Genomic DNA, 25,695 nt, shown 5'->3' with positions numbered 1-25,695 from the left:
ATGATTGTACAAGACTTCATCTTTGCGTGTATTTCACGCTTTTAATTTTAACTCGATCATTTTTCAGCTGATCCTTTATATTTTGACCGTTTTGAAAAAAATTAAAAATAGGGCTTTGAAAATATATAGAAATATCTATAGATTTTACCTCTATGTTATGAGAAGTTTCGGGATAAATTAGTTGATTAATGTTTTTTTTCTGATTTTTTTCAACCTCATTCGCAGTTTTTGACACGGTTTGGTAGTTTTTGACGCAGTTTTGAAAAATAGGTTTAAAATCAATCTCATAACTGATGAACAGCGTTATTTGTATTTAATCAAGGTATCAGTTCTAGTATCGTTAGGTTTATTCTATGATTTTCAGAGGGTTCAATGAAGTCATAGAGAACTTAATATTCTTTTGCTGAAAAATGCTGTGCGAACTGAAAAAAGACATTATACGAGGAATTAAAGCTCCAGGACATCATTTACTCCCTTGACGATAATAGAACTGATATCCTTTGTGTTCAGTTTGAGAAACATATATAAAAAACAAAATTTAAATTCACAGCAAAAAACTATGACTATATTTATAGCAAACAAATGTGTGATGGAAAGATACATATGTATAGGAAAATCGGCTTACTTGCAACACATTTTCAGCTGCACTCATGATTCACTCAAACCCACTTACGAAACAATTGCTGTGATCAGCAAAAACTGTATAATTAAATTAATTTTCGCAGAAATCCATTCGACCAGTAACCGGAAATTTGAAACCAGAAAAGTTTCCATTGAATTCATTATTTAAATTCGTTTATTGTGATATTTTTCAACAACACATTCAAGTCAGAAAAAAACCTTCGAAAATAGAGCATTTATTCAACACAAATCATTTTCACAACCTTGATAGATAGCATCACTTTGGCACGTCGCTGTTGCTGCCAAATAGATTTTTCAACGCGGGTGCACTCTCACCTCCGGATGCGTTCACCGATGAGCAGAGAGCCGGCGGAAGCCACACTTGGACGACGGATTTCAGCCAGCCCAGGAAGAGGACCGTTTCATCCCGCTGGGAGCAGAACCACGGTAACGTCCCGACCGTGTGCGGTGAGTCGCTTAGCGACGTTGTTTTCATCAGGGTTTCCACGGCATCCAGCGTCGGAGCTCCGTCAATGGTTGATGGAGCCTGCAGTAGCAGTAACAGCAGTAGCAACGGTGTGAAAGCAATCGTCACAAGCAATTTCATGGTTGCATGACTTTCCGGTACAATTCTGCCGGGTCAGATAGCTTGCTTCACGGTGGCTGGGTCCGATGAGGAAAAAGGTTGTTTACCAGTTGATCTCAGAGCACAGACTGCCCGCCCGGTGCTGCTGAACTTTTACTGCAGTGTGCTAATGAAGGTGCGTAAAGTTATGTAAATCGAATCGAGATTAAACAATGGTGGGAAAAGAGCTTGTGATTATTTACACCATACCCTTTTCATAATTGAGAGGAAGATTTTGTTCGAAAAGATTTGCGATCTTTTCGACAAAATGTGTTTTATTGAATTTTTCCAGACACTTTGTCGAAGTAAACTTTGAATGTATTTCTTTTCAAATTTGCATCAAAACCTAAATCAACACGCAAGCGGCTGCCTAGTGACGTCCAGCTCTCGACTGTCAACACAGCTGCAAAGTGTTGTTCGAAAATTACAATTTCAAATAGACCGATTAAAAACTATTTAAGCGCGTGCTTCGCGCATCCAGTGGCATGCAATTAAAAGCTAACTATCATGATCAAGCTAATCGTTATCGCCTTGGCACTGGCCACCCTAATCGCACTGTCGACTGCGCAGGCACAAACGAACCCTTATCCGGCCGGATCGATTCAGTGGATCTGCACTGCTCAACGCGATGGATCGCGTTTCCTGGACTGGCTGAAAGGCCTTGTAAAGGTGTGGATTCCGTCTATGGTGTGTGACATTGTACTAGGAACGCAAACCTCTTCTAGCTAATTTTGAGAGTCATCACCGGAAAACCAGATGCAAATTTTTTTTCGTGAAATACAATAAAGTGGTAAATTTTTGCATTAAAAATGGGATATAGTATGAGTGTGGTTTTTATTTTATTGCTTTTTTGACCCTGTTGCTACAGATAATTTGCAGGTTTTAAACTGTGTTTTTGTAATGACGGTCTCAAGGTACGACGTTGGCCTAACAATCCAGTCGTCGTGAGTTCGAGTCTCGGCTCGGGAGAGACTGTTAGTGTCAGTAGGATCGTAGCTAGCCTCGCAATTGTCCTGTACACTGAACAGTTGGCTGCGGAGTCTGTGTATAAATAAACAGAAGGTCAAGTTCCGAATCGGAATGTAGCACCAAGGTTTTGCTTTGCTTTGTGTAATGAACAATCCGTTAGTAATTATAATGAAAGAAAAATGCAGAGTTGACAATGGCGTCCGCGTAAAAGGGTATTTAGCTCAATGCCCTGACAAACAATGAAATAACTTACACGCTGTCAGTTAGACTCAAACCGTCTTACAGTATGGTCGCATTTTGCCTGCAGTTCGAGGCTGTAGCTCCCCGATGACAGTTCTGCATACGCCGCTCATGATTTTTTGTTGAAACGCCATGATTGCGATTTTTTTCTACATTATTGTGCCATCACTTGCACCTTCTCAAGACATGTCATAGGATATTTTTCTCAGCAAATCTCACAAATATCACAAAGTGAGGTTGAACTGAAACCAGTTGGGATTGTATAAGGTTACTTTACGCTGTTTTCTAGAAACTAGAAATTGCCATTTTTGATTTTAAAATGGCGTTTGTAACTTGGTTTTCGGTCTTTGTGCATCATTCTGATTCCGAGAAACTCATATAACGGATGCACTTCAGAAAGGAAGAACAACTGCGTTACGACGTTGCATGTTATTTAGAATCATTTCTAATATTTCACAGTTCATTTAACCGTTTTGCGTTTTAAAATGTCCTCTGGAGTCGTTTTCCGGTTTCCTTTATATCGTGTGGTATTTGGACATTCTGTAGACTGTTCCATCAACTGCACTAACGATTAACCACCATCTCAAATAACGTGCAGTGTTCGGCCAAATTTTGGCCTGTTGATTTCATCCAAATAGAACAGATGTATTTTTTCCTGTGTTAGAAAACTCGGACCTGATGACTCTACAATGGATATGAAGTTAGGAGATTACTACAAGCGGTATCCCAGCTCATTAGTACGAGACTTGACGAAAAGACTAAAGTTATACGTTCCAAGGAAACGATGGGTCTACAGTCTACCCCAGTCCGCCCAAATGACACAAAATTCTCCTCACTTGAATAAAGTACGTTATAGACACTACATCACACATCTAATTCCCTATCGCTATACATATAGGTAATAGCAAAAAGTGCCTACGTTATATTTTATTTTATGAAAATGAAGGTGTATGCATTTGAAAAACTTCAAGTATGGGCCAGGGCCACAACCTACGCTAGGTCACACCAGAGATTCTTGTTTTTTTGTCCATTTGCAGCATTAATTTTGAAATTATTTTGTGATGAGAAGCAAATGTTCTTTCTTTTTTTTTCTTAAAAAAATATGTTTTAGCTAAATATTAGTCTATTTTTATACAACAACTTTTATTTTATTCGTAATAATATTCAGTTTCAAAATGCTTATATATTTGTAGTACTTTTCTCACAAAAATAAGTGGCAAATTTCAAGTAAATTGCGTGAAAAAGTGAAGAGAAATAGATCTAAGCTCAAATAACCCAACATATTTTGGTGAAGTTTGTAGAAACTTGTTCATATTTTGAAACCCCTATCTTTTCCAAAACATTTGAAGCATCCAAAATCAGTTGGAAAATGACTGAGTTAGGTTCGAGTTTGCATTACTTATTGTTACATATGGGGGAGCGGGGGCAGTTCAGACAGTTACGTAACTGTTTTATTTTCTCAAATTGTAAGTTTTGTTCGTTATTTTCTGGAAAAGTTTTTTTTCCAGGAGAAGAAGACATATTGCACGTTACTTATTGTTGCATAGGGAGGAAGCGGTCTGAAATTTAAATTTAAAGCGTAACGTAATTTGTGTACGACGCCATATGATACTTTTACATTCCCTCTCTTTCTCTTTTTTCATTTGCTTTCTCCTTTCTATTTTCCCTGTTGTGTTGTTCAGTTTTTGTTTCTCCGTTTTTCGTTGTTCTTTTTCCTTTTTTCGATTTTTGTTCTACGTGTTTCAATTTTTTGGTTTTTTTGTGTATTGGTTTTTGCTTTTCGCTTTTTGTTGGTTATTTTGCGTTTTTCGTTTGTTTTTTCAATTTTTGTTTTTCGTGCTTCGTTTTTCGGTTTTGGTTTTTCTTTTTCAGAGTTTTGTTTTACGTTTTTCGTTTCGTTTTTCAGTTTTTATTTTTAGTATTTCGTTATTTTGTTGTTCGTTTATTGTTTCTTATTTTGCGTTTTTCATTTTTTTTTTCAAGTTTTGTTTTCTGTGTATCGTTTTTTAGTTTTCGTTTGACTATTTTCGTTGTTATTTTTTCGTGTTTCGTTTTTTTTTCCGTTTTCGTGTTCCGATTTTCGTTTTTTGGTTTTTCTTTTTTCGTGTTTCGTTTTCAATTTTTTTCGTTTCTCTCGTTTTTGTTTTTCGTTTCTCATTTTTTTATTTTTTGTTTTTCAGTTTTCGTTTTTCGGTTTTCGGCGAAACGTAGTTTGTGTACGACCCCTAACGATAATTGTATATTCCCTTTCTTTCTCTTCTTTTTCCTTACTTGATTTTGTTTTGCTTTCTCCTTTTTTTTAATGGTGTGTTGTTTGGCTTTTGTTTTTCCATTTTTTGTTTTTCCATTTTTTGTTTTTCGTTTTCTTTTTTTTCTCTTTTCGATTTTTGTTTTTGGTTTCATTTTTCAGTTTTCGTTCATCGTGTATTGTTTTTGTTATTTCGTTGTTTTGTTGTTCATTTTTTATTTCTTATATTGCGTTTTATTTTCCGTGGTTCGTTTTACGTTTCTCATTGTTCGTTTTTTGTGTTTCGTTTTTTGTTTTTGTATTTTCTTGTTATTCGTTTCCTCTTTTCCGGTTTTCGTTTGTCGTGTTTTTTTTGCATTTCATTTATTGTTTGTGTTATGTTTCTGTTAGTTTTTGTTTTTCGTTTTGGGTTTTCCCTTTTTCGTTCTCTGTTTTTCGTTTTACGTTTCTCATTTTTCGTTTTTTGTTAATTTTTTTTTATTCGTTTCTCATTGCTTGTTTTTTTTTTGTTTTTCGTTTTTGTATTCGTTTTTTTTCCGTTTCCTCTTTTCCGTTTTCCATTGTTCGTGTTTAGTTTTTTTTGTATTTCTTTTGTTTTTGTTTCTCATTTCTTATTTTTTGTTTTTCACTTTTCGTTTTTGCTGTTTTGTTTTTCGGTTTTTTCTTCATCTTTGTTTTCCGTATTGTGTTTTTTGTTTTTCGGTTTTTTTTTTTATTTTTGTTTTTGGTTTCATTTTTCAGTTTCGTTTATCGTGTAGTGTTTTTGTTATTTCGTTTTTTTTGTTGTTCATTTTTTGTTTATTATATTGCGTCTTGTGTTTCGTGTTTCGTTTTACGTTTCTCATTGGTCGTTTTTTTGTGTTTCGTTTTTTGTTTTTGGATTTTTTTGTTTTTAGTTTTCTCTTTTCCGTTTTACGTTCGTCGTGTTTTTTTTCGCATTTCATTTATTTATTGTATTGTTTTGGATTTTCCCTTTTTAGTTCTCTGTTTTTCGTTTTACGTTTCTCATTTTTCGTTTTTTGTTTATTTTTTTTTATTCGTTTCTCATTGCTTTTTTTTTTGTTTTTCGCTTTTTGTATTCGTTTTTTTTTTGTTTCCTCTTTTCCGTTTTCCATCTTCGTGTTTAGTTTTTTTTTGTATTTCATTTGTTTTTGTGTCTCGTTTCTCGTTTCTCTTATATTTTGTTTTCATTTTTCATTTTTCGTTTTTGCTGTTTTGTTTTTCGATTTTTTCTTCCCGTATTGTGTTTTTTGTTTTTCTTTTTCCGGTTTTGCGTGTTTCGTTTTATTTTTTTGTTTTTCTTTTCTCATTTCGCCTCGTTTGTTTTTCGTTTCTCTTTGTTCGTTTATTTTTATTTTGTGTTTTCCATTTTTCGTGTATCATTTTCATTTTTTGTTTTTGGTTTTTCAGTTTACGTTTTTCGTGTTTCTTTTTTCAGTTTTCTTATTTTGTTCTTTTTTTGTTTCTCTTATTTATTTTTTGTTTGTCATTTTGCTATATTCGTTCTCCGTTGCTCATTGTTCGTTGCTCGTTGTTTTTAATTTTTAATTTTTCGTTTTTCGTTTTCCATTTTTCTTTTTGCCTTTTTTCGTTTTTCTGTGCTTGTTTTGCGTTTATTATTTTTCATTCAAATATTCCAAATATTTTAATCATTAATCATCGGATGTTTACTATCATCCTTTACCTACTCAGTCATTCATTCTGTTTATATTTTTCTCTTGTCTACTTTTCAATCTTTACATTCTATTTTGTCCAAATCGTTTCCTCTGATCGTTTGACATTCTTTCAATTAATTCTTAAGATTTGTTTCTCTATGTACAATTTATATAGTTGTTTTTTTAGAGATACTTGATTAAAGATTTTTTTTTTTCATGCTTAAATTTTATTAAATTTTATGTTTAATGATTGAAGAACAGCTATGAAGTGAAAACGTACGAAAATTATTACTATGTGTTATGCTGCAGTAATATTGGAACAAAATCTGGTCGAAGCAGACCCAGAATAGAGGACAGTTATCACAATGTCAAATTTTGCCACAATCATTATACTCGAAGCAGGGACATTTTTCAGCGCTTTTGCATGAAAGAGGAAATATTTCATCATCATACAATGTTCATTCCTACTCTTTTCTTTTTTTCATTATCCGTAGGAAAAATTAAGTCAAGGCATCCGCCAGTCGCAGTGAAAACGTGTTCGTTTGATTTTCACCGTTTCAGATTTTCTGAAAATTCTATGCTGTTATAATTTATTAAGTTTGAACTATAATTTTGAACCGACCTTATTTTGTGTACTGTACAGTGGTTCTACGCAAATAGTGATGGATGGAAAAAAATACCCCAAAAGCAATCGACTCACGAAAGTCCGTTCTTGGATTAATTTTTGCATTTCATTTTGATAATGCTGTTGGTCATTCATTTTCGCTTTACCAAAGGAAGGATAAAGATCATTCGGCTGGATTCTCATCGAATTATATTTCGCTACCGGGAACGATGCGCGTGAAATCTTTCATTGAAGTAAGACAGGATGAGAATCTAGTGTGTGCCTTTTTTATGTTATAATACGGTAGCTCTATCATTCGCAGTTTTTGTCATAAGATTCGAAGAAAATGCAAAAAATAGGTTGGTCGCGGTCATAAAACGAACCGTACGTTCTGCCCAGGTGATAAAAATAGTGCTTTTGACTGCTGCCGTAATTCTTTCTGTGCTTAAATTTTGCACCAGCTATCAGACAGCAACAGATGTTGAAGAAAAACCTGAACAATATTAATTAAAAATGGTTTCAATTTTGAAATATTTTCAAATGTCAATTCAATTGGCTTAATTGAAATTAAATCTAAACAAATTGTGCCTCAACCTTTCGCGTCGTTCAACTGACGTTCGTCAATTACCATCATTTATGGTTCATTAGACCAGCTTACAGCCGTGAGCTGCACTTTTTAACGCATCAGCACCCCCACTAGAATCTGATTAGGGCTGTGCAGCTCGTAACTTTCTTTATCACTTGTGTTGCGCTAAAAGACCTCGCTGTGCCTTTTCACAAGGAATACAGTGAAAATCGCTAGCAATTCACTTCATTAGCTTCGATGGATCAAAAGCGTTGGCGTAATAGGGCCGCGAAGAAGGGCACCGAACGGAACGAAAAGAAAAACTTTGAATAAATTGAAAATTTACTACGTCAATTGAACCTTCCGGCCCTTCCGTCAGAACCCGCATCACAGCGCCGGAAAAGCTCTAATCGAGTAAGGAATCATTTCAGCTTGCATTACGCTGCTATTTTCTCAGCTGCATTTTCCACCCATCCTTCTCTTTCGTGGCCAATGCCACGAACACGAACAGAGAGATGATAGCTTCATTGCCTGCATTCTGTCTGTATGGGGAAATATTTCGCAGATTTCCGCTTTTATGTTCGATTTCCAATTACTGGTCGGGAATGGAGCAGGGATTCGAAGAAGATGATTCGATTGATATTTTTACTGTCTACCGGAAGAGTGGATTGCTCTATCGTCCCTCTATCTTTCTGTCCGACATCCGGAGTAGTGGTAGCTCTTATTAGATTGTTGGGGGAAAAGTTTCATAAAACTAGCCGGTCGTTGCGAGCGGAAACTGGTACTGAAGTTGAAGATCCAATCGGTGTTAAATTATACAGCTAAATGGATAACTTTCGACTTTAATGTCGAACTATGGATCTCTTACTGAAGGGTTATGTAATTAAATGGAAAAAGTTTTGCATTGACGTTGGTTTTTTCATGTTTTACCTGATCTTATTTTTCACCCAGTCATATATCCAGCATTGTCTCAAACACTAAAACGAGTTAATTTAAATCAAGTAAAAGTGATCATCAAATATTTCATCAGCCCAACAACCAGTTATAAAAAAGACTTTAACCCATATCAAACGCTTGTCTAGACAAAATGTCCACTAATAACAAATAAAAGCACATAGTCAAATAAGTTAAAAAAGGTCCTAACACCCAAACAAAGTTTTGCTAGATTCTGAAAAGTTCGTGGGAAATCTTTTCCTCTTTGGATAATAAACTGGGATATTCGTCACTCTGAAACTCATTAAACTTCCACTTTCATCAGCACAAGACAGCTTTAAAACCTTTTTTTCCTCAATGATGTGAGCATCATTTCAATAGATAATGTTTCCTAACAACGGCAACTGACAGATAGAATAACTGCGAAAAAGTTTTGATCACTGTGCTCAAATAAACGAAAAAAGGGACCTTGCGCGCAAATGTTGTTAGCAGAGCAGGTGTTCCACCGATTTATGCCTCTCTGGTTGCTTTCTGCTCACATTTGAAGGACCCGATTCCCTGAGCATACCCCGTGTGGGGAATGGGGTTTGGGTGATTTATGGTGGAATAAAGTCGATTCACGTTCTGCTTCATCGTACCGTTTTTTCTATGTGCGAAGAGCAAACTCGCTGTTTGTGAACACGAAAAGTTTTTATTTCAATTGAAAGTTTCATAACCCAATGATCGATCGATGGCTTCCGAAACGGGGTCAAAAGGTCAGGGGTGCATGAATTTTACATTTCTACTTGATATACTGGTACAAGAATGCAGTCCGGATGTACGAGAGGGAATATTTCCAGATAATGAATTTATTTACACATTCCTCACTCCCATCTCAGGTGCTGTCTTGCAGAGTGGCCAGCTTGGAGTACTATTCTGCACCCACCCACGCAAATATTTTCCTTTCAAGTCGTCACATCAAGTCAAGGTGCGAATCGTTTCTATCCATAATATGTATACACATCCATCAGAAGAAGTGGGAGAACCACCGCAGCAGCAAAACTCTGCCGGTAGAACGGAAGAAAACCCGTCTGTAAAGAACCGCCCCGTTGTCGGCTAGTGACACTAAAGTGGCATTTGACGACGTCATTTTGCCACTTGGACTAAGTTGGAGGCTTTCTCTTCTCAATCTGCCGCACCTGTTCGCAATCCGCTGGCGAAAGAAGAAGGAAGCTGTGAGTGTTTTTCGACTTTGTAGCCCACTGGCACGGACCCAAAGTTCACGTTTATTCTCTGCTTAGTGCTTTCAAGCATGGGTTTGAACTTGGAAGGACGTGAACGCGATAGGTCGGAACAGTAGCGTCGGTGAAAGGGGAGAGAAAACACGTGGCCTAAATGAAGTGTGGCGACGAGTTCGGAGGTATTGTGACGAATAGGATGTGACGAAAAAAGTGACGTCTAAATCGTGCCAAAATTGCTACGGCTGACGATGAAATGTGTCCTTCCGCTGATGATGGCAGCAAGTGACATATTCTGGCTTGGATAAAAAAAAGAAGACGGGATGAAAAGCTTTCGCTGTTGAATGTCGTAACAATACGAGTGGAGGCTGATTCAAGCATTTAATTCATGAACGACGACAGGCGGATTGAGGGCTGCGGAGAAAAAGATTAGCTATTAGATATCATAAATTGGGGAAACTACACCAAACAAGCGAGGTACTGTTTGGTACGTGAGAACACTAGAAAACATGATGTTGAATGAAAAGTTTTTTTTTTTTGAGCCTACAGCTATGTTTAGTGACCGAAACTGGACTGAATAGAATACGCCGTATATACTATTATAGGCAGCGCTCTCTTATAATCCTATAATACTTTGTAAATTTTATGATTTAAATTTGATTTAATTACATGTATTTTGATGACTCTCAGGAAATTGTCTTAAAGTTTAATATGAAATAACAAAACTATGGCTGTAAATAATACTAAAATTCAAAAAAAAAAATTACTTGGTATTTAAAATAGACAATTTTTTACGGTCTTTGGCTATAGCCTGAGCTCAGTATTGTAGCATACTGTTAAAAATGTAAAAACAAAAAATGCCTTTTCCAAATGAATATAACTTTCGTACCACTGATCGGTTTTTGACTAATATTTTGATCGATTGTTAAAATGTTCTCCAAACTTGTGACATGATATATGACGTTTATTTCAATCGTAAAATAGCGAAAAGTTGCGTTAAAATTCAACCGAGTTGCCCATACATTTTACAAACAATACGGTTTCCCTAACGCAGTCATCAGAATGCGTTTCCTAGTTCGTAGTTGAGGATTCAATAATAACCAGAGTTGCCAGTTAAACTATTTGCACAAACTGAAGATTTCATTATGGAGGTTGAAATTGACAGTTGAAGGCTATGAATATATAGAAACAGGTTTTTGTGAAAAGTCACCATCCAACAATAGATTTTTGTACCTAAAACTAAAAATGAATCGATCACATTCAGTCACATTAGTCTCAATTTTACCAAGAGATGCGGGTGTTTGGTATTTTTTAGAATTCAAAATCATTATTCACACGAAAATTTGGTTTTAACTTGGTTGATTTATACAGTTGGTATTAGAGATAATAGTACATTAAAATTTGAAGCTTCGATATTACTAAAATTATTTGTAGAGAACGGGAAGCGACTAGTATTAGAATTAGATGAAAATTATAGTATTGCCTGGAATATTCCTCATCAACATTTTATTTGCAATGAGCAATTCTCATTAAAATTATAAATGATCAGTTCTCACTCAACCCAGCAAGCTCTTTGTGGTGCTTTGGGAGACTCATACAACCCGACGACTTACCGTTAGTGAAGCGGAATGGGTAACTGGCTCGTTATACAGTTATACCTCGATTATACGCACCCTCGATTTTACGCACCCTCGATTTTACGTACTTCGATTTTACGCACATTTTACCTCGATTTTACGAACACTTTTGTCAAAAATATTTTTAATTAAATTTTCTTTGTTTAAATTATGCATATCGCAGGATTCTATATATTAGACATCGTTCACAATTAACGGGCTGTTTATATAGACTGGTAAATCTGCCGAAAATTGGGAGACAGTAACAAAAACACCGCTTCTGGGAAACAGCGAACTACTTTACAGTTGTGTACGTGTCTAACGTGTAAAATATATAATGTCGTACGGATACAACCTCTGTTGAAGTAAATTAATAACACTTTTTTATAAAACGTCTACTGTTGCAAAATAAAGGGGCTGTTTTCAATGGATGTCGACGATATGTGGGTAGAAGAATGTCCACACATACATACACGCATATACAGATGCATACACACGTACACACACGCCCATATTCATTGCTATAGGTACTTTCTTTCAAACATTTTCCAAATCTTTTGGACCCATTAGAGAACGTCTATTGACTACGTAACGCAAATAATTACCTCCTTCGACCCTCCTCCTCCTCCCATTTCACTCTCTTATTTGAATCATTTTTTTTTTGTATGAGTTTTCAAATTTCTAACCCCCCTTTCGAACGTTACATAATAATTGGATGTTCCTTTACAAGTTTTCGATCACGGGAACTAATTTTGGACTAAAAAAAATTTTAATAGACTTGCTTCGATTTTACGCACAATTCGATTTTACGCACATTTCAAAAAACGATAATGGGCGTAAAATCGAGGTATACTCGTATACTAAAAGGGAAATTCATGCTATATACTATTTTTTTACGAATCATCGATACAACGCTAACCGACGAACGTTGGGGCCCATTGATGAACGACGCACAGGAGGAAAGGAGAGGGACATATCTTGAAGACACGCGTTCCGGATGATGTCAATACTTCTGAAGAATCACACGGCTTACACGGGATGTAAGAAGTAGCACACGGCTAATACGGAAGATCCGCCCCGGTAGGGTAGAAGGCATCAGAGCCTGGTGGACCGCATCCAAAAACGTCCACGTGTTCGAACGGTGGTAGAGGTGCGAACACCGGGGGTTGATTCCGGCCACTCGTGGCCAATTGATGAAGTCCACGGGTTAGAGAATGATGGCCAGAGATGCCAGATGTTTTTGAAAAAAGTCTGCGACTGCTCGAAAAACCGGAAAAACCTGCTCGAAATCTGAAAAAAATATATTCGTGATTCGAAAAAATTTCGTTCGCGGAGGCAAAAGTCTGCCAAAATCTGCGCAAATATAAGGAGACTGACAAAAATCTGCATAAATATAGAAAATCTGCAAATATCTGCAAATCAACATAAATCTGCACACGGACTTTAAAAATCTGCGTTTTGCAGACAAATCTGCACATCTGGTATCCCTGATGTTGGCCTCTGTAGTCGTTCTCTGACGAGCGTCGATCCTCGTCGAACTAGTCACCACTTTCTCCAAACGCTATCACTTTTTCCAAATTTTCGGCTTACTATACTTTCTTCGTCTGTCTTCTTAACAGGCTATTTTCAAACTGTCTCTGATCGATCTTGTCCTATATCTTTTCTCTCTCTTTCTCTCTCTCTCTCTCTCTCTCTCTCTCTCTCTCTCTTTCTCTCTCTCTCTCTCTCTTTCTCTCTCTCTCTCTCTCTCCTTTCTCTCTCTCCTTTCTCTCTCTCCTTTCTCTCTCTCCTTTCTCTCTCTCCTTTCTCTCTCTCCTTTCTCTCTCTCCTTTCTCTCTCTCTCCTTTTTCTCTTTCTCTTCTTTCTCTCTCTCTCCTTTCACTCTTTATCTCTCTCTCTTTTTTCTCTCTCTCCTTCCACTCTTTATCTCTCTCTCTCTCTTTCTCCTTTCTCTCTCTCTCTCTCTTCTTTTTTTCTCTCTCTCTCTCTCCTTTCTCTCTCTCTCTCTTCTCTCTCTCTCACTCTCTCTCTCTCACTCTCTCTCTCTCACTCTCTCTCTCCCCTCTCTCTCCACTCTCTCCTCTCTCTCCACTCTCTCCTCTCTCTCCTCTCTCTTTCCTTTCTTTCTCTCACTCTCTCGTTCTCGCTTGTCGTCTCTTTCACTCTCTTATCTCCATACCGGATACCGATTTATAGATTTAGGGGTATTACCGTTTAAAGAGTAAGGCTGTCCTTTCCCTGGGCTATATTTTACGGAGGCTTCAACACTCCCGTGCTACGCCCCAACCCTTGGTCTGGATATTCCGTGGTGGACACCGAAGGTCTTTTCAAGGGCCCAGGGCTTACATTCCAGACAGTGCCTCTTCACTTCCTCAAACGGTAACGTTTACATCGAGTTTTTGTTCGCAAATTTTTCGTAGCCTGATTATTGGTTGGAATTTGTTTACAGGTTAGTACACTTAAACTATGTTAAACAAAATGGTTTGGCATGCCCTTTCATATTTGCTTTAAAGCTCTGCTTGTACGCCTCACTGCGCACCACATTTTATGGATCTGAGAAATGAATCGAGTTCAGCGAGCAGTTCATCCGGTATAGGGTAACGGGGATATTTTGGCCCACATGCATATTTTGGCCCACCCGGTAACATTTTACGCATTTTATCTGATAATTTCAATGAATATTAGAAAACTATGCATGCAACATTGAATAACACACCTAAGAATCATATTACACTATAATTTTCGGCGAAAAACTGGCTCTAGGTAGTGTTATTTTGGAATTAGTTCATACATATTCAAGGTCATGGCTGAGTCAACCCAAACTCAAGAGGAAAGGGTAATATACAAGTCAACGTCCGGAAGCTATTTTAACAAACATGTTTGCTTTTGAAACAATTCGTTGCTGTAGTAACATTAATAAAATGTCATAGAAACAGTTTGTATACTCTAACATGTTGGAAAAAGTTGAAAATGTTATTAAACGCATGGCCGAAATATGTTTCCCTCCTTCTGAAGCGAACATATTTTGGCCATGCCAAGTTTTGACATCTCTTTGTTTACCGTTCGGCCGTTGCACGTGAACAAAAAAGCAGCTTGTGACAATTTACATGTAATTACTTCTTAATTTATCACATTTAACGATATTAAATTTGATGGGAATGCCTGTCAAACCGCTATTTCATTTTTGAATGCCTAAAATTTACAGAAATTAACAGCAGAAGGATATTCTTCTCAAACCCACTATTTTTGCTCTAAAAATACCGATGATGATCTTAAATATAATTAGTCCGAACTGTTTCCATACACGTCTATAGATATAAAGGTGGGCCAAAGTAAAAATTCGGTGAACCATGTGAAATATGTTTCTAGTACTTCGTAGAAATTTTGATATTTCTAGGATATTTTTCAATATATTGCATTGTTGAACGGTGTATATTAAAATAGACACTTAGCTTTTAACAATGGTTTAATAGAGTCGGTATTTATGTTGTAAAATTGTGTTTGTTTTTAATGAAATGTGCGACTCCCGTTACCCATCTGAATTTCATCTGAGGCGTTCATTTTCTGGACGTTACTGCTAGCATCCGTTGTTGTCGAATGCAGTTCGATGATTTTAATGGCGAATTTTTCACAGTAGCTGTAAAACTGTAGAAAAGTCAGATGCTCTTTTCTAATTAGGTCTGAAAGGATCGTAAGTTTCGATGCAATGGGATCAATAAGTCCCCAACAGATTTCGTTTTCAAAAATATGTTCAACAGTAAGTGGTAAACTGTGACGAGCTTCACACAGTTTCGGAAATACTCCTGCATGTCCACCAACAGCACCAACTTACGTAGCTTTCTTTGAAGTTCGTTGAACAGACCAATTTATTTTGCAAGCTTTTCATGCTTACAGATCAAATGCCTGTCCATGTTGTAGATGGTTGCGTACGTCGACACATGACGCCAACTTTCGAATCAGTAGAGTTTTTCACTTCGTCAAAATGCTGCATAATATTGCACGAGTTCCTTCTTCCAGTGCTTCCTTTATTTTGTGGTGATGGTGATTGTTCGATGGATAAATAGTTTGCCGTTGAACTGAAGTTGAACTAAGTATATGGATTAGGACTTTGTTAAATTTCAATTAGAGAATACCTATGACATTTTTTTCTTTGTTTGATAGAATCGGGCACCAGCTGGCCAATTCCTCAATCAGTGACTGAGAAACTGATGAATGAAAAATGCTTTCTCCTAAACTGAGAGAAGAAAACAATTGTTGGGAGTGAAAATAAACTTTACACACCAACAAGAAAAAAATTGAACGACTGCGTGACTGGAATGCTCTTCGACTAAATGTGGGTAGCTACTCATTTTGTGTCAGGAAAAGATTACTTCTCTCTCTTGACAGGTAGGGGAGATCTTAAAAACAAATATCAAGAGAATGGATAAACCGTGGTGATCATCAACCCTCGAAATTCGATACATTGGATAATTGTTAAGAAACGCTGCACACATCGCGCAAAGAGCTTCTTCATGTGTAATGATTCGTGAATGATATGACCTAAGCATTCTTTTGAGTTGCTTGTAGTCTAGCTCGTTAAATTTCACTTCGCGGTCGTTTAGCACGATTTCACAATTGTTTTAGTTTTTTTTGCGGGCTGGACCGCTACAATTGGCTTTCCTGAACGGGGTTGTAGAGGTACGTTCACGACGAAATTGAACAAATTAATACTTATCGGCTGAGTTAGTTGAAAAAGATGTTCCGTACTACTTATCAAACCCGATTATGCTTCACTTGTGTAGGGAATGAAAGTGTACATAAGGCCATAATGGCACTATGAAAATGAGAATAAACGACAGTCTTGTGATTGACCTGGTAGAACGAACATCGGAATTAATCGTACTTTTCTATTCTTCCGAAGCCCCCGATCCACTAAACACGACAACTTGGACTGCATTTGTTTGCACAATCACAATACTGCCTGTGATCGCATAATTGTAACATTCGACATTTTATGGATTTTGTGCTTTTCATTGGAAAATGCTCTGAATAGTATGTACTTTTCACATCTGGAAAAATATGCTTATGTTTGTTTGAAAAAAGTCGTAAAAAACACCAAATTGTTTTGTCACATAGCGTAAATAACCGCTTAATTGTCACTCTACTTAACTTTGCCAACTTTTTCGTCAAAAAAGTTTCCATCCAAATCCACATCTGCATCCATTGGATCTCGGAAGTTATTCTAGTCCGGTAACCAACCACCGGTGATCCGTTTCTGATGTTCAGCTCATGCTTGTTGAACACATGAAAAACTTCATTTTCCCTGTGATATATTCCAAAAGTAGCTTGAAAGTGACGGCATAAATGTATCATTGCAAAAATTTCAACCAATTTGACTTCAAAAGAAATATTCAATGTATACATAGTGTAAAGTAGTGCTTTCTCCATGATACTAAGTTTATTTAAAGTGTCTATTTGCAAGAATATATTAGGAACAATGCATTTAAAGTCAAAATATAAAAGTGCGATTTGCTCGAACAACCAATTTTGCAAATGTTACAAATATGCGATTATGGGCAGAATAGCAGGGTGTTAAACTTGTCTGCAGCCAAGTGTGTTGTCCCACCGGTTAGCTTTTTCTAGCGTTTCCAATGTTTCGGGTTCGCGCTTGACGATGAATTTGGAGGTAGCCAGAAATGACTCAGATCCAATGAATTGCTGCGTTGATCCTTGTCTTGCGAGATAATCAGCGTGTTCATTGCCCTCGATACCACAGTGTGAAAGTACAATAGAACCTGGTTTTATCGGGTACTCCCGTAGTGTACTCCCAAATTAATTTGGACACACATTTTGTGGACTTAAGCGTCAATAGTACAGCTTGGCTGTCCAAAATGATGCCGATTTACGCAAGCCCGTATTGGCGTTTGAGCCAAGTTTTGGCGCAGACGAGTATACGACACACTTTTGTTTAAATAACGGTGAGCCATGCAGCGGACACGTAAATCACCCGTAATTGATCAAAGCATTGGATGTATTGTCGAAAGCGGTTCCAACATCTTGATATATAGTATTTAAGCGACTTGTCGATAAGAGTCACTGTGTCACGAAAAGCATTTTCCGGCGACTCCATTAACTTTTGCAGTGTAGATGTGAGGTTATGGACCTTCATAAGGTCTAAGGTAGTTTTATCTTTTCTTTCTACTTTCGATATGAATATCATCTCGACTCTCTACCTGAAGCTTGCACGGAAAAGATGTATGGGTTTGGGTATTATGACCCCCTCTGATTCTTGTAAAAAGGTGGGTAAAATGCCATCTGATTCTGAAAACTTCATCGGTGCAAAGGAACTTGATGCCCAATCGATTGAAACTTCCGTGAACAGTTTTCGAGAGAGCAGAATCGAGTCTTTGGGTGCTGTATGCCTTGTCCTCGGACTCTGCTGATCCAACGTCAGTGTCTGTTCATAGGAACCTTCAGTGAGATGTGGCGATAATATTGCCGTCCTCTTTATTTAACTACCCTAGACCGTTGGTGCGGTCTATGGACTTAGCGTTCTGGAGTCGTGTGGCTTCGGGCATCATTTAAATGTTTTCACAGAACTTGATCCTGGTTTCGTTTCACCAGGGCACGTCGCGACACGCAAATCTCTTTTTCAGAGAACAGCTGGCCATGTAGGCACCAGTGATCCTACATGCAAGATAACGTGCTTTCATGGCATTTGTGAAAGTAGGCTTTCCCCTACCTAACATATATTCACCTCGTTGGAAGTTAGACATTTAAGAAGGTATTCACCTCAGTGGTTGGTAGCGTTCGCATCGCATAAACGGTGATAAACGGCTTGCTGACTGTTTTGCAGTAGCGCACAAGTGCGCAGACTTTGGGAGGTGGAATATCGTCTAGGTCACTGGAGAAGTAAGCATATGTGATGACCATCTCTTGCTTCCCATTGGGTGCTGGGACTCCCGCTATTATGGCAACGAATGGTACGTTGAATAAGTTCTGTTATTGGAGTCTTTTTGATCATTCAGTTCAACAGAATCGCAGTCCTAGGTTTATTGTAAATGTAAGAATATATTGTTTAACCTACCTCGAAACCCTGCCTCCATCTTTTGATCAACAAGTGTTCGTTCGACCACTTCCGTCGTCTTCTGTTGAATGTGTTTGCTGAAGTTATTTGTATTGTACATGTAGATCTCATTAGAAGCTAGGGAAATATGGATCCGCTGCGTCATAGTTCCGCTTAACGCAGTAGGGGTAGAGGTATAGTGGAGAGTGCCCTGGTACTCCACAGACTCCGTTCGCGGTAGGGCATTTGTCAGCCCCTCCCCCTCCCCCTGTCTTTCATCCTACGGCACGACTCGCGTGACACCTTAGATCAGGAGCTTAAGGTTTATTTACTTATAGCGAATTTCTTTATTCTAGTCCGAGCAAATCTGCCGAGGAATAAAGAAACAACATCACGATTTACGACACAAGTAAAAAAGAGATGCTAGATAATTGTTTACGAACTAAGTATGTGCGGTGGTGGGATGAAGCTGACAAATTTTACAGTGCGCTTCGGCAGCACGGCAGGTCAATACTGGGTCAAAATCGAGCGAATAAAGAAGTGTTTTGACAGTAGTTAGGTTGTTTCCAGGTCAAAACGAGGTGAGCTGGTAGAATACAGAAATTTGCTATTAGTGGTGAAAATTTCGGCACCAAACACGCGTTGAAAAGTTATCCAAGATGGAACGAAAGAGACGAGAAAAAATTGTGCACACCTTCGTTAAAAAACCCAACATGGTCAGGAGGAATGATCGTCAAGGCTCTCAAACTGCCGAAATCGACTGTTAATATCGTGCTCTAACGTTACCAGGAAGTTTAGAAGGTGTATCGCGCTAAACAAACCAAACGCAGAAATGGAACATTGGACCGGAAACTACGAGCGAAGGTCATCAGGGCAGCCCGGAATAATCCTGGGGTCTCCCTCCGCTGCCGTTCCAATCATAGTAGTCCCATGTTCTACACAAACCTTATGTACGCTGGGACAACTATGCTTGGAAGGGCAGTCCGTGTTTTGGGGAAAAGGTTCAATACAGCACATATTACAGTTCGTTGAATCGGTATGCGTGAAGGATTGAGGCTGTATCATGCCAGCAAACAACCCAACAGGACGCTTAAATAGAACCTGGTTGTCAAAACCCGAGCAAGAAAGCTATATATGCAAGTCCTAAAAGAGTATAACGGCTGTTTTTTAATGGACGATGAAACATACGTCAAAATGAACTTTGTTTTCGCTGATAAATTCCCCCGCAAGTTGATGATTTGGCAAACCAACTGTAACTGTAACTGTAAAAAGAAGACAAACGCTTTCATCACTGGAGCAACCATGAATGGACAAGTTTACTAGAAGTGTCTTCCGGAGATAGTTTATCAAGTCACACAAAGGCCCCGTGAAGTTCTTGTCCGATCTAGCTAGCTGCCGTAGTGGATGTATTGGAATGGTACAATATTGATGTTATCGAAAAAAAGATTAATCCATCAAACTGTTCACACTTTCGTCCCATCGAAAGATATTGGGCAATAGTCAAGCGCAAATTCAAGAAGCCTGGCGAATTAATCAAAACATCATCTGATAAGGCGAAGTGGTAAAAAATGGCTGATACAGTTGAGGTTGCCACTGTACACAAATTGATGGGAGGTATTCGACGAAAAATTCGAGAATTTATCAGAACAGCATACAAATAATTTTTCTTGTATTTTATCATTGAAGTTTAATAAAAACCCTGCGAAAACATATTTTCACCTATTTTGTACGTTATCTCCTCATGGAAAAATCGGAAATTGTATGAAGTCAAATTCTAAATGAAACAAACCTTATCAATTTTTTGAATGTAATAGCCATGGATAGTAACTAATAAAAATATACTCCTTTACAGGGACTTTTCTTTGGGTTTCAAAAGGTCAAGTCCATTCGTACGAGCACTAATTATATTTCTAACCTGCAATGCGGTTCGATCAAATTCCGATCTGCTCACAACGATCTGTAAGCATCCTACATCTAACAGACAACAATAAAGAAACAATAGGATATGTCGGTGATAAAAGGTTTCACCGATATATGAAGAAAAAAAAATATTTCACCGGTATAAAAATTAATTGAATTTCGTTCACTGTATAGTTTACAGTTTGTAGCAAGTGGCATTTTGCTAAACTTAACTTGATTTGCAATCTATTGAAGGATAGTTAAAGAGTAGATTTAATCGTCCGGAAATATTTGCCTTTTTTAGACTATTTCTCACAGAAAAAGTCGATTTCTTAAACTCACTTTTCACCTTCCATAATGTTTATAAACTTTTTTCATTAATATTGGAAATATAGATTTCAACAATGCTTTTATTGAACGACCCAATTTTATGAGCTTTAGAATATTTTTGTTGGATGCTTTCTTGAGAATCTAGCGATGCGACTGTTGACTTGGTCTGCCCGTCATTATGCATTGAAATGCGAAGAAGAGCGAAGAACAGATAAACTATATTACAATAATATATTAATGATTATCATGCCAGGTCATTAATCAAACTTGTTCATAGACCGTGTCCCACTTCCGCTAGAAAAAATACACCATAAGGCTACTCTCGGCCCCAATCCCTAATGTGTGTCGCAATAACTCAAGAATGAACTTTTCAACTTTCGGATTCGATTTTTCGGGTGCTGCAAAATTTGCCCAGCGCTGCCAGAGCATGCCTTGGCCTAGCGCCAGCTAATTTACATAAACCGCCAACCAATGTTACGGAAGAACAGCTGCTGCTGAATATTCACTCCTTGCGGTTAGTGGATATAGCATGCACTACTGTTTGGGGCAATGTCGCAGCATCATCGTTGCAAGCCATAAACTGCAAAACAGCTGGTCGGTGCCAGATCAAGGATTTCGGTGGCATTTCCCCATCGGGTCCCCCTTGAGCTCTAAGCCAATTAAAGTCGACTGAACGTACGAAGTGGGGCAGATGGTCTACGGGTGTCATCGGTCTGAGGCAGCTTAATTATTCCAGAATTTTGTGAAATTAAATTAAGGCTTAGTGAATCCTGCAATAAGCCACAGAGGACAGTGAACGAATATTCTCTTCACCCTTTCGGGTTTTGTGGTGGTCACAAAATTCGGCAGTGCTTAATTTTTCCTGCTCGTAGAGGTGTCGCAAAATGTGTCCTAATCACTTCTCTAAATAGCCGCATCCCATTAGGCACACATGAGCAAACCACGAATCTAATTTACAAACAACCCAGCAACAGCCCACAAAGATTAATAAATCACTTCCACTTGGCGTGGAGAAATGAAACCGCTGCCGAGGCAAGGCACGAAGATTCCCAGGCTATGTCCCAGCGGACTTCCTGTACGGACTTTGCTAATGAAGCCAATTATGCCATCAATCGATGATGATTGCCTCAGCGTGGCGTTTGAGGATCATGACGACGACGACGACGATGACGCTGCCGTCGTCGTTGTCATCGTTTCGACCGCTTTTATCCCCCTGTTGCTGCTGCCCAGTACAAAACCCCAAAATGTGACGATTATGGCGGCGACAGAAGCTTGTTGTTTACTTGCACATGCGAGTGCGTATGAGTCTCACAGGATCATGGGATGAACAAACTTTCGTTTATCGAATGCAAATTGAATTAATGTGAACCGATGGAGCATAATGGGGAGCAATTACCGTTCAGCAGCTTAATGCACCGCACCGGGGTGTTCTCTCTTAGTCTAACACTGCGCAGAGGAACGCTTTGTTTGTTGAGCGGTTGGAAATAATCTAAGATTAATTTTGTTTGTACGTCGCCCCACATCTGCAGCTTTAATTCGGAAAATTAATGAACAGGTGTTAGAATACATTAAACCATTCTTGATGTAGAATAATTTATCTAACTTAAACGGGTGATGATGAAACTGTCTTTTGAACCATGGGTTTATTAAAAAACCGAAGTGTTATTAACCCTCCAGTGCCCAATGTCGCCTTTAGACGGGCTTCAATCCAACCTATGAATAGCTTCAATAAATACTTGAAAAATGTTTATAAAGATTCATAGTTATTTTACCGAAGTCCGTCTAAAAATTGGCTTGGACATTAGAGGGTTGAGAACGTTCACCAATCTTTGAACTCAGGAAAGCAATTTTGAACAGCTTGCTCTTGATCAAACTGTGGAAAAGTAAATAAAGTTTAGCCACAGCTCAAGCTGACATCAAAATTTGTAAATATTTTAAAGCCAGAATTGCGGGTCGAGCCCTAGAGCGCCACTGTGGCAATTTACGTTCATGCGTGGTTGGATCCAATGGGAAAATTGCGGAAACCAATAATGTAATTAAATGACGCAGGATATCCGCGGCTCCCGGGCCGTAGCACGGTGTTTTTACTTCACAGATGGCGTTCTCGTGGGAAAATGCAATAATCGCTCACGTAATGCTCACGATGTAGAAAAATAATAGCTTTCATCTGTGTGTATGTGTGTGTGGTCATGTGCGTTCCTCCCATGCGGCGCCATGAAAATTATATTCCATTTCGAGCGCACGAGGGATAGGACGTAAACTTTGTTGTCATACCCAGGGGGCTCTTGTGGCTGTCAAACTCCATACATTTTCCATCTACCACTCATTGATTCTGGTACCAGCGTTTCTGGTACCCACTTTTTGGTTGGTTTGCCCTAAAATAAGTGAAATAGAGTAAACGTCCCATTTTTTCGGTAGACTTATTTTCGAGTAAATGTCGTTTTAGATGAAAAAAACAAGAGCTCAACATTTGTTTTCAGTACAATGTGCACTTTCAATGAATAAGATAAGTTTTGTAAGTATTTGAAATGAAATATCACCGCCGTGATGAATATATGATTGGTAGGCAAAATGTTGACGTTTATAGGCCCCTGGTCATACCCCACCGAGTAAGGGCACCGTCAGTGTTTGTCTGACATGCAAGTTTACTTTCTATTTTTACTCTTCCAGCCATCCTAGCAGTAGCGGCATGTCACTTCGGTTTAGCCTTCGCGGCCACCATAATAAGTACTATCAATCAGCCTTAATTGCTTTTCTATCAGCGATGCCACCTTCCCCGTCAGCAAGCTTCCGGACGCTAATTGGATTCTTTGTTTTTCTTGTTCTTTTCTCTGTCTTTGCAGGTGTGTGGAAATGCGCTTAGGGGGCGCCCCCGGTGGCGGAGACCCCCTAGCGATGGGTGCCGGGAACGATTATGCCGAGCTGTGCGACCTGGGCCCGTCCCGGTGGAGCTCCAGGAGCGGCTACCAGCAGGTCTCGCCGCCGGTCAATTCGATCTACCACCACACTGGCGGCAGTATCGCTGGTGTCGGCGGCGGCGGCGTCGGCGGTGGCCCCAGCAGCGGGGTCGGTGTCGGTCTCGGGAGCATCGGCGGGGTCAGTGTCAGTGGGGGCAGCACCGGCGGCGTTGGTGGCCACGGGACCACGATCCGCTCGAACAGCTTCGAAGCCGAGGACGCAATCGGTCCGTACGGCAGCACCCGGATCGGCAACAGCACAAGCTCCCTGCGCGGACGTTCAGGTTTATATTATTCACCACCCGGTACTTCATATACAATAGTAGAAAGAGAAAGACCACACTCTCCTCATTATTATTATAACACAGCCGGTGTCCCTTCCAAAGGAGGTTCATTGCCAAGTAGAAGTAGTTATTTAGACTCAGCTAGTTTAGGTGTTTCAACTGGTGCAGGTAAAACTTAGTCTTCTTGAGACAATTTTTTTCTAAGCTAAGCTGTTCTTCCCCGAAACTTTCTACTTTCCTTCTCTAGTCCCTGTTTTTTCGTAACAAAAAATGTTCCACTCTTCTTAGTAACTATCGTTGCAACTTAGTTTCGTTTACGATTTTACAACTTTCCAGTTTGGAATGCCAGTTAGTACGTTCTTTCTTGTTACTCCCTCTGAGTTCTGTACCGTCTAGTAATCCTTCTATCAGTAGAATGATTTTCTTCCGGTAGTTTTACCAGCAAACCTTACTATTTCCTGTCAACCGATCTTGATTCCCTGCAGCATGCAGCCGACTCGTTCTCTTACGCATGTTGTATCCGCTACTTTCTTTCAGCTCTGATCGTGACGTTTGTTATAGTAGTTTCCAAGATGCAATCATTCGACGGAGTAATGATAAATAACGCTGTTACTGATACTGGCTGGACCCATCAAATACAGTAATGAGAATATTTTTTCAAGTTTACAACATACCCCATCACATACTGAAAAATTTGATTTACATTGAACTTAATTTGCAAGAACATGTTACTTTTGAATTGTGAACATGTTACTTTGAAATTTCATCAATCATCTGCTGATTTACCTTTATTTTGGAAGATTCATATAGATCCTTTATTTTTGAAGATTCATATAGATCCGTATCATAGGCTGGGGTAGGATCGTATATTCAAATACTAAATTATAATGTTGAATAGGAAGTTTCCTATTCTCAGCTCTAAAGCCATAATTCACTGAACGCTGAGCATACGTTTGAAAATCTCCCTTTTTTGTATTTAGAACTTAGAAACCAAAAATCACAAATCAAATGCGAAAGATGCAAGTGCGTCTGAAGATGGCTGAAGGGTAACAGTAGGCCGAAACGTCGCGCGAAATAATAGATGTTTAGTAATTATTCACGGAAAAATATCAATTAATATGATACATAACTAGTAACGGTGATTATATCAACAAATAGGCCGTAACCTTATTCCAAACCATCTAACGTGACGAAAGCTGACGCTTGATGTGGAACTATTACGAAACAGTCTAATTAATTTTGTTGGAAAACCATGCTAGCATATTGTCTGCAATCATAATTTCTCTTAACTGAATCGTACGCTGCTCTGAAGGCTATGGACAGATGGTAAGCCTGCGAGTTTAATTCTCGAAATTTATCGAGGATTTGTCGCAAGGTAAACATCTAGTCCGTGGTGGAGCGACTCTCTCGAAAACCACATTGGTACTCGCCAACAAAGGTTCTTACAACGGCCTCAGTCGATGGAACAGCATGCGGGAAAGAATTTTGTACACGGTATTGAGAAGAGTTATTCCCCGATAGTTACTACAGTCCAGGCGGTGGCCTTTTCTGCAGATCGGGTATGTGAGACCCTCCATCAAGTTAGAGGACAATTCTTCATCCGCCCACACTTTCAATATGATCCGATGAATGGCACGATACAGCTGTTCGCTCCCAACTTATAAAAGCTCGGCGGGAATGCCGCAAGAACACGCTTCGAATGCTGACGTTTCTTCCGGCGATAATGTCTCTTTTCAGCGGATCTAGCTGCTCGATATTTCCCCTTGTCGTGTCACGGCCGTATCCAAGATTTGACATCTGGCGCGGTTCTTCTCATTCGTCAAACCATTCGTTGAGTGTGGTTGTAGCAGCTGTGGTGCTGATCGTTCTGTGAATACTCAGGTCTCC

General features: G+C 38.7%; 2 protein-coding genes across 10 annotated transcripts in view; one reads left to right on the top strand and one right to left on the bottom strand.

Annotated features, from left to right (window-relative positions):
* LOC129724144 (uncharacterized) overlaps positions 1 to 25,695 on the top strand; it is a 292,991-nt gene that overhangs the window by 86,087 nt on the left and 181,209 nt on the right. For 7 of the 9 annotated variants that reach the window (XM_055678798.1, XM_055678799.1, XM_055678795.1 and 4 more), the window contains exon 3: positions 23,411 to 23,976. In XM_055678798.1, the coding sequence (XP_055534773.1) occupies positions 23,421 to 23,976 (556 nt within the window). In that variant the 5' untranslated portion in view covers positions 23,411 to 23,420. The remainder of the gene's footprint in view (positions 1 to 23,410; positions 23,977 to 25,695) is intronic. The other 2 variants (XM_055678801.1, XM_055678800.1) reach the window with 1 other exon arrangement.
* On the bottom strand, positions 829 to 1,528 carry LOC129724149 (uncharacterized). Its single transcript, XM_055678808.1, has one exon. The coding sequence runs from the start codon at positions 1,226 to 1,228 to the stop codon at positions 899 to 901; it is 330 nt and encodes a 109-aa protein (XP_055534783.1). The 5' UTR covers positions 1,229 to 1,528; the 3' UTR covers positions 829 to 898.

The sequence above is a fragment of the Wyeomyia smithii genome, chromosome 2 (genome assembly GCF_029784165.1).
Source record: "Wyeomyia smithii strain HCP4-BCI-WySm-NY-G18 chromosome 2, ASM2978416v1, whole genome shotgun sequence".
Taxonomy (NCBI): domain Eukaryota; kingdom Metazoa; phylum Arthropoda; class Insecta; order Diptera; family Culicidae; genus Wyeomyia; species Wyeomyia smithii.
The sequence above is the reverse complement of the archived record's forward strand: the minus strand, read 5'-3'. Positions and strand labels throughout refer to the sequence as shown.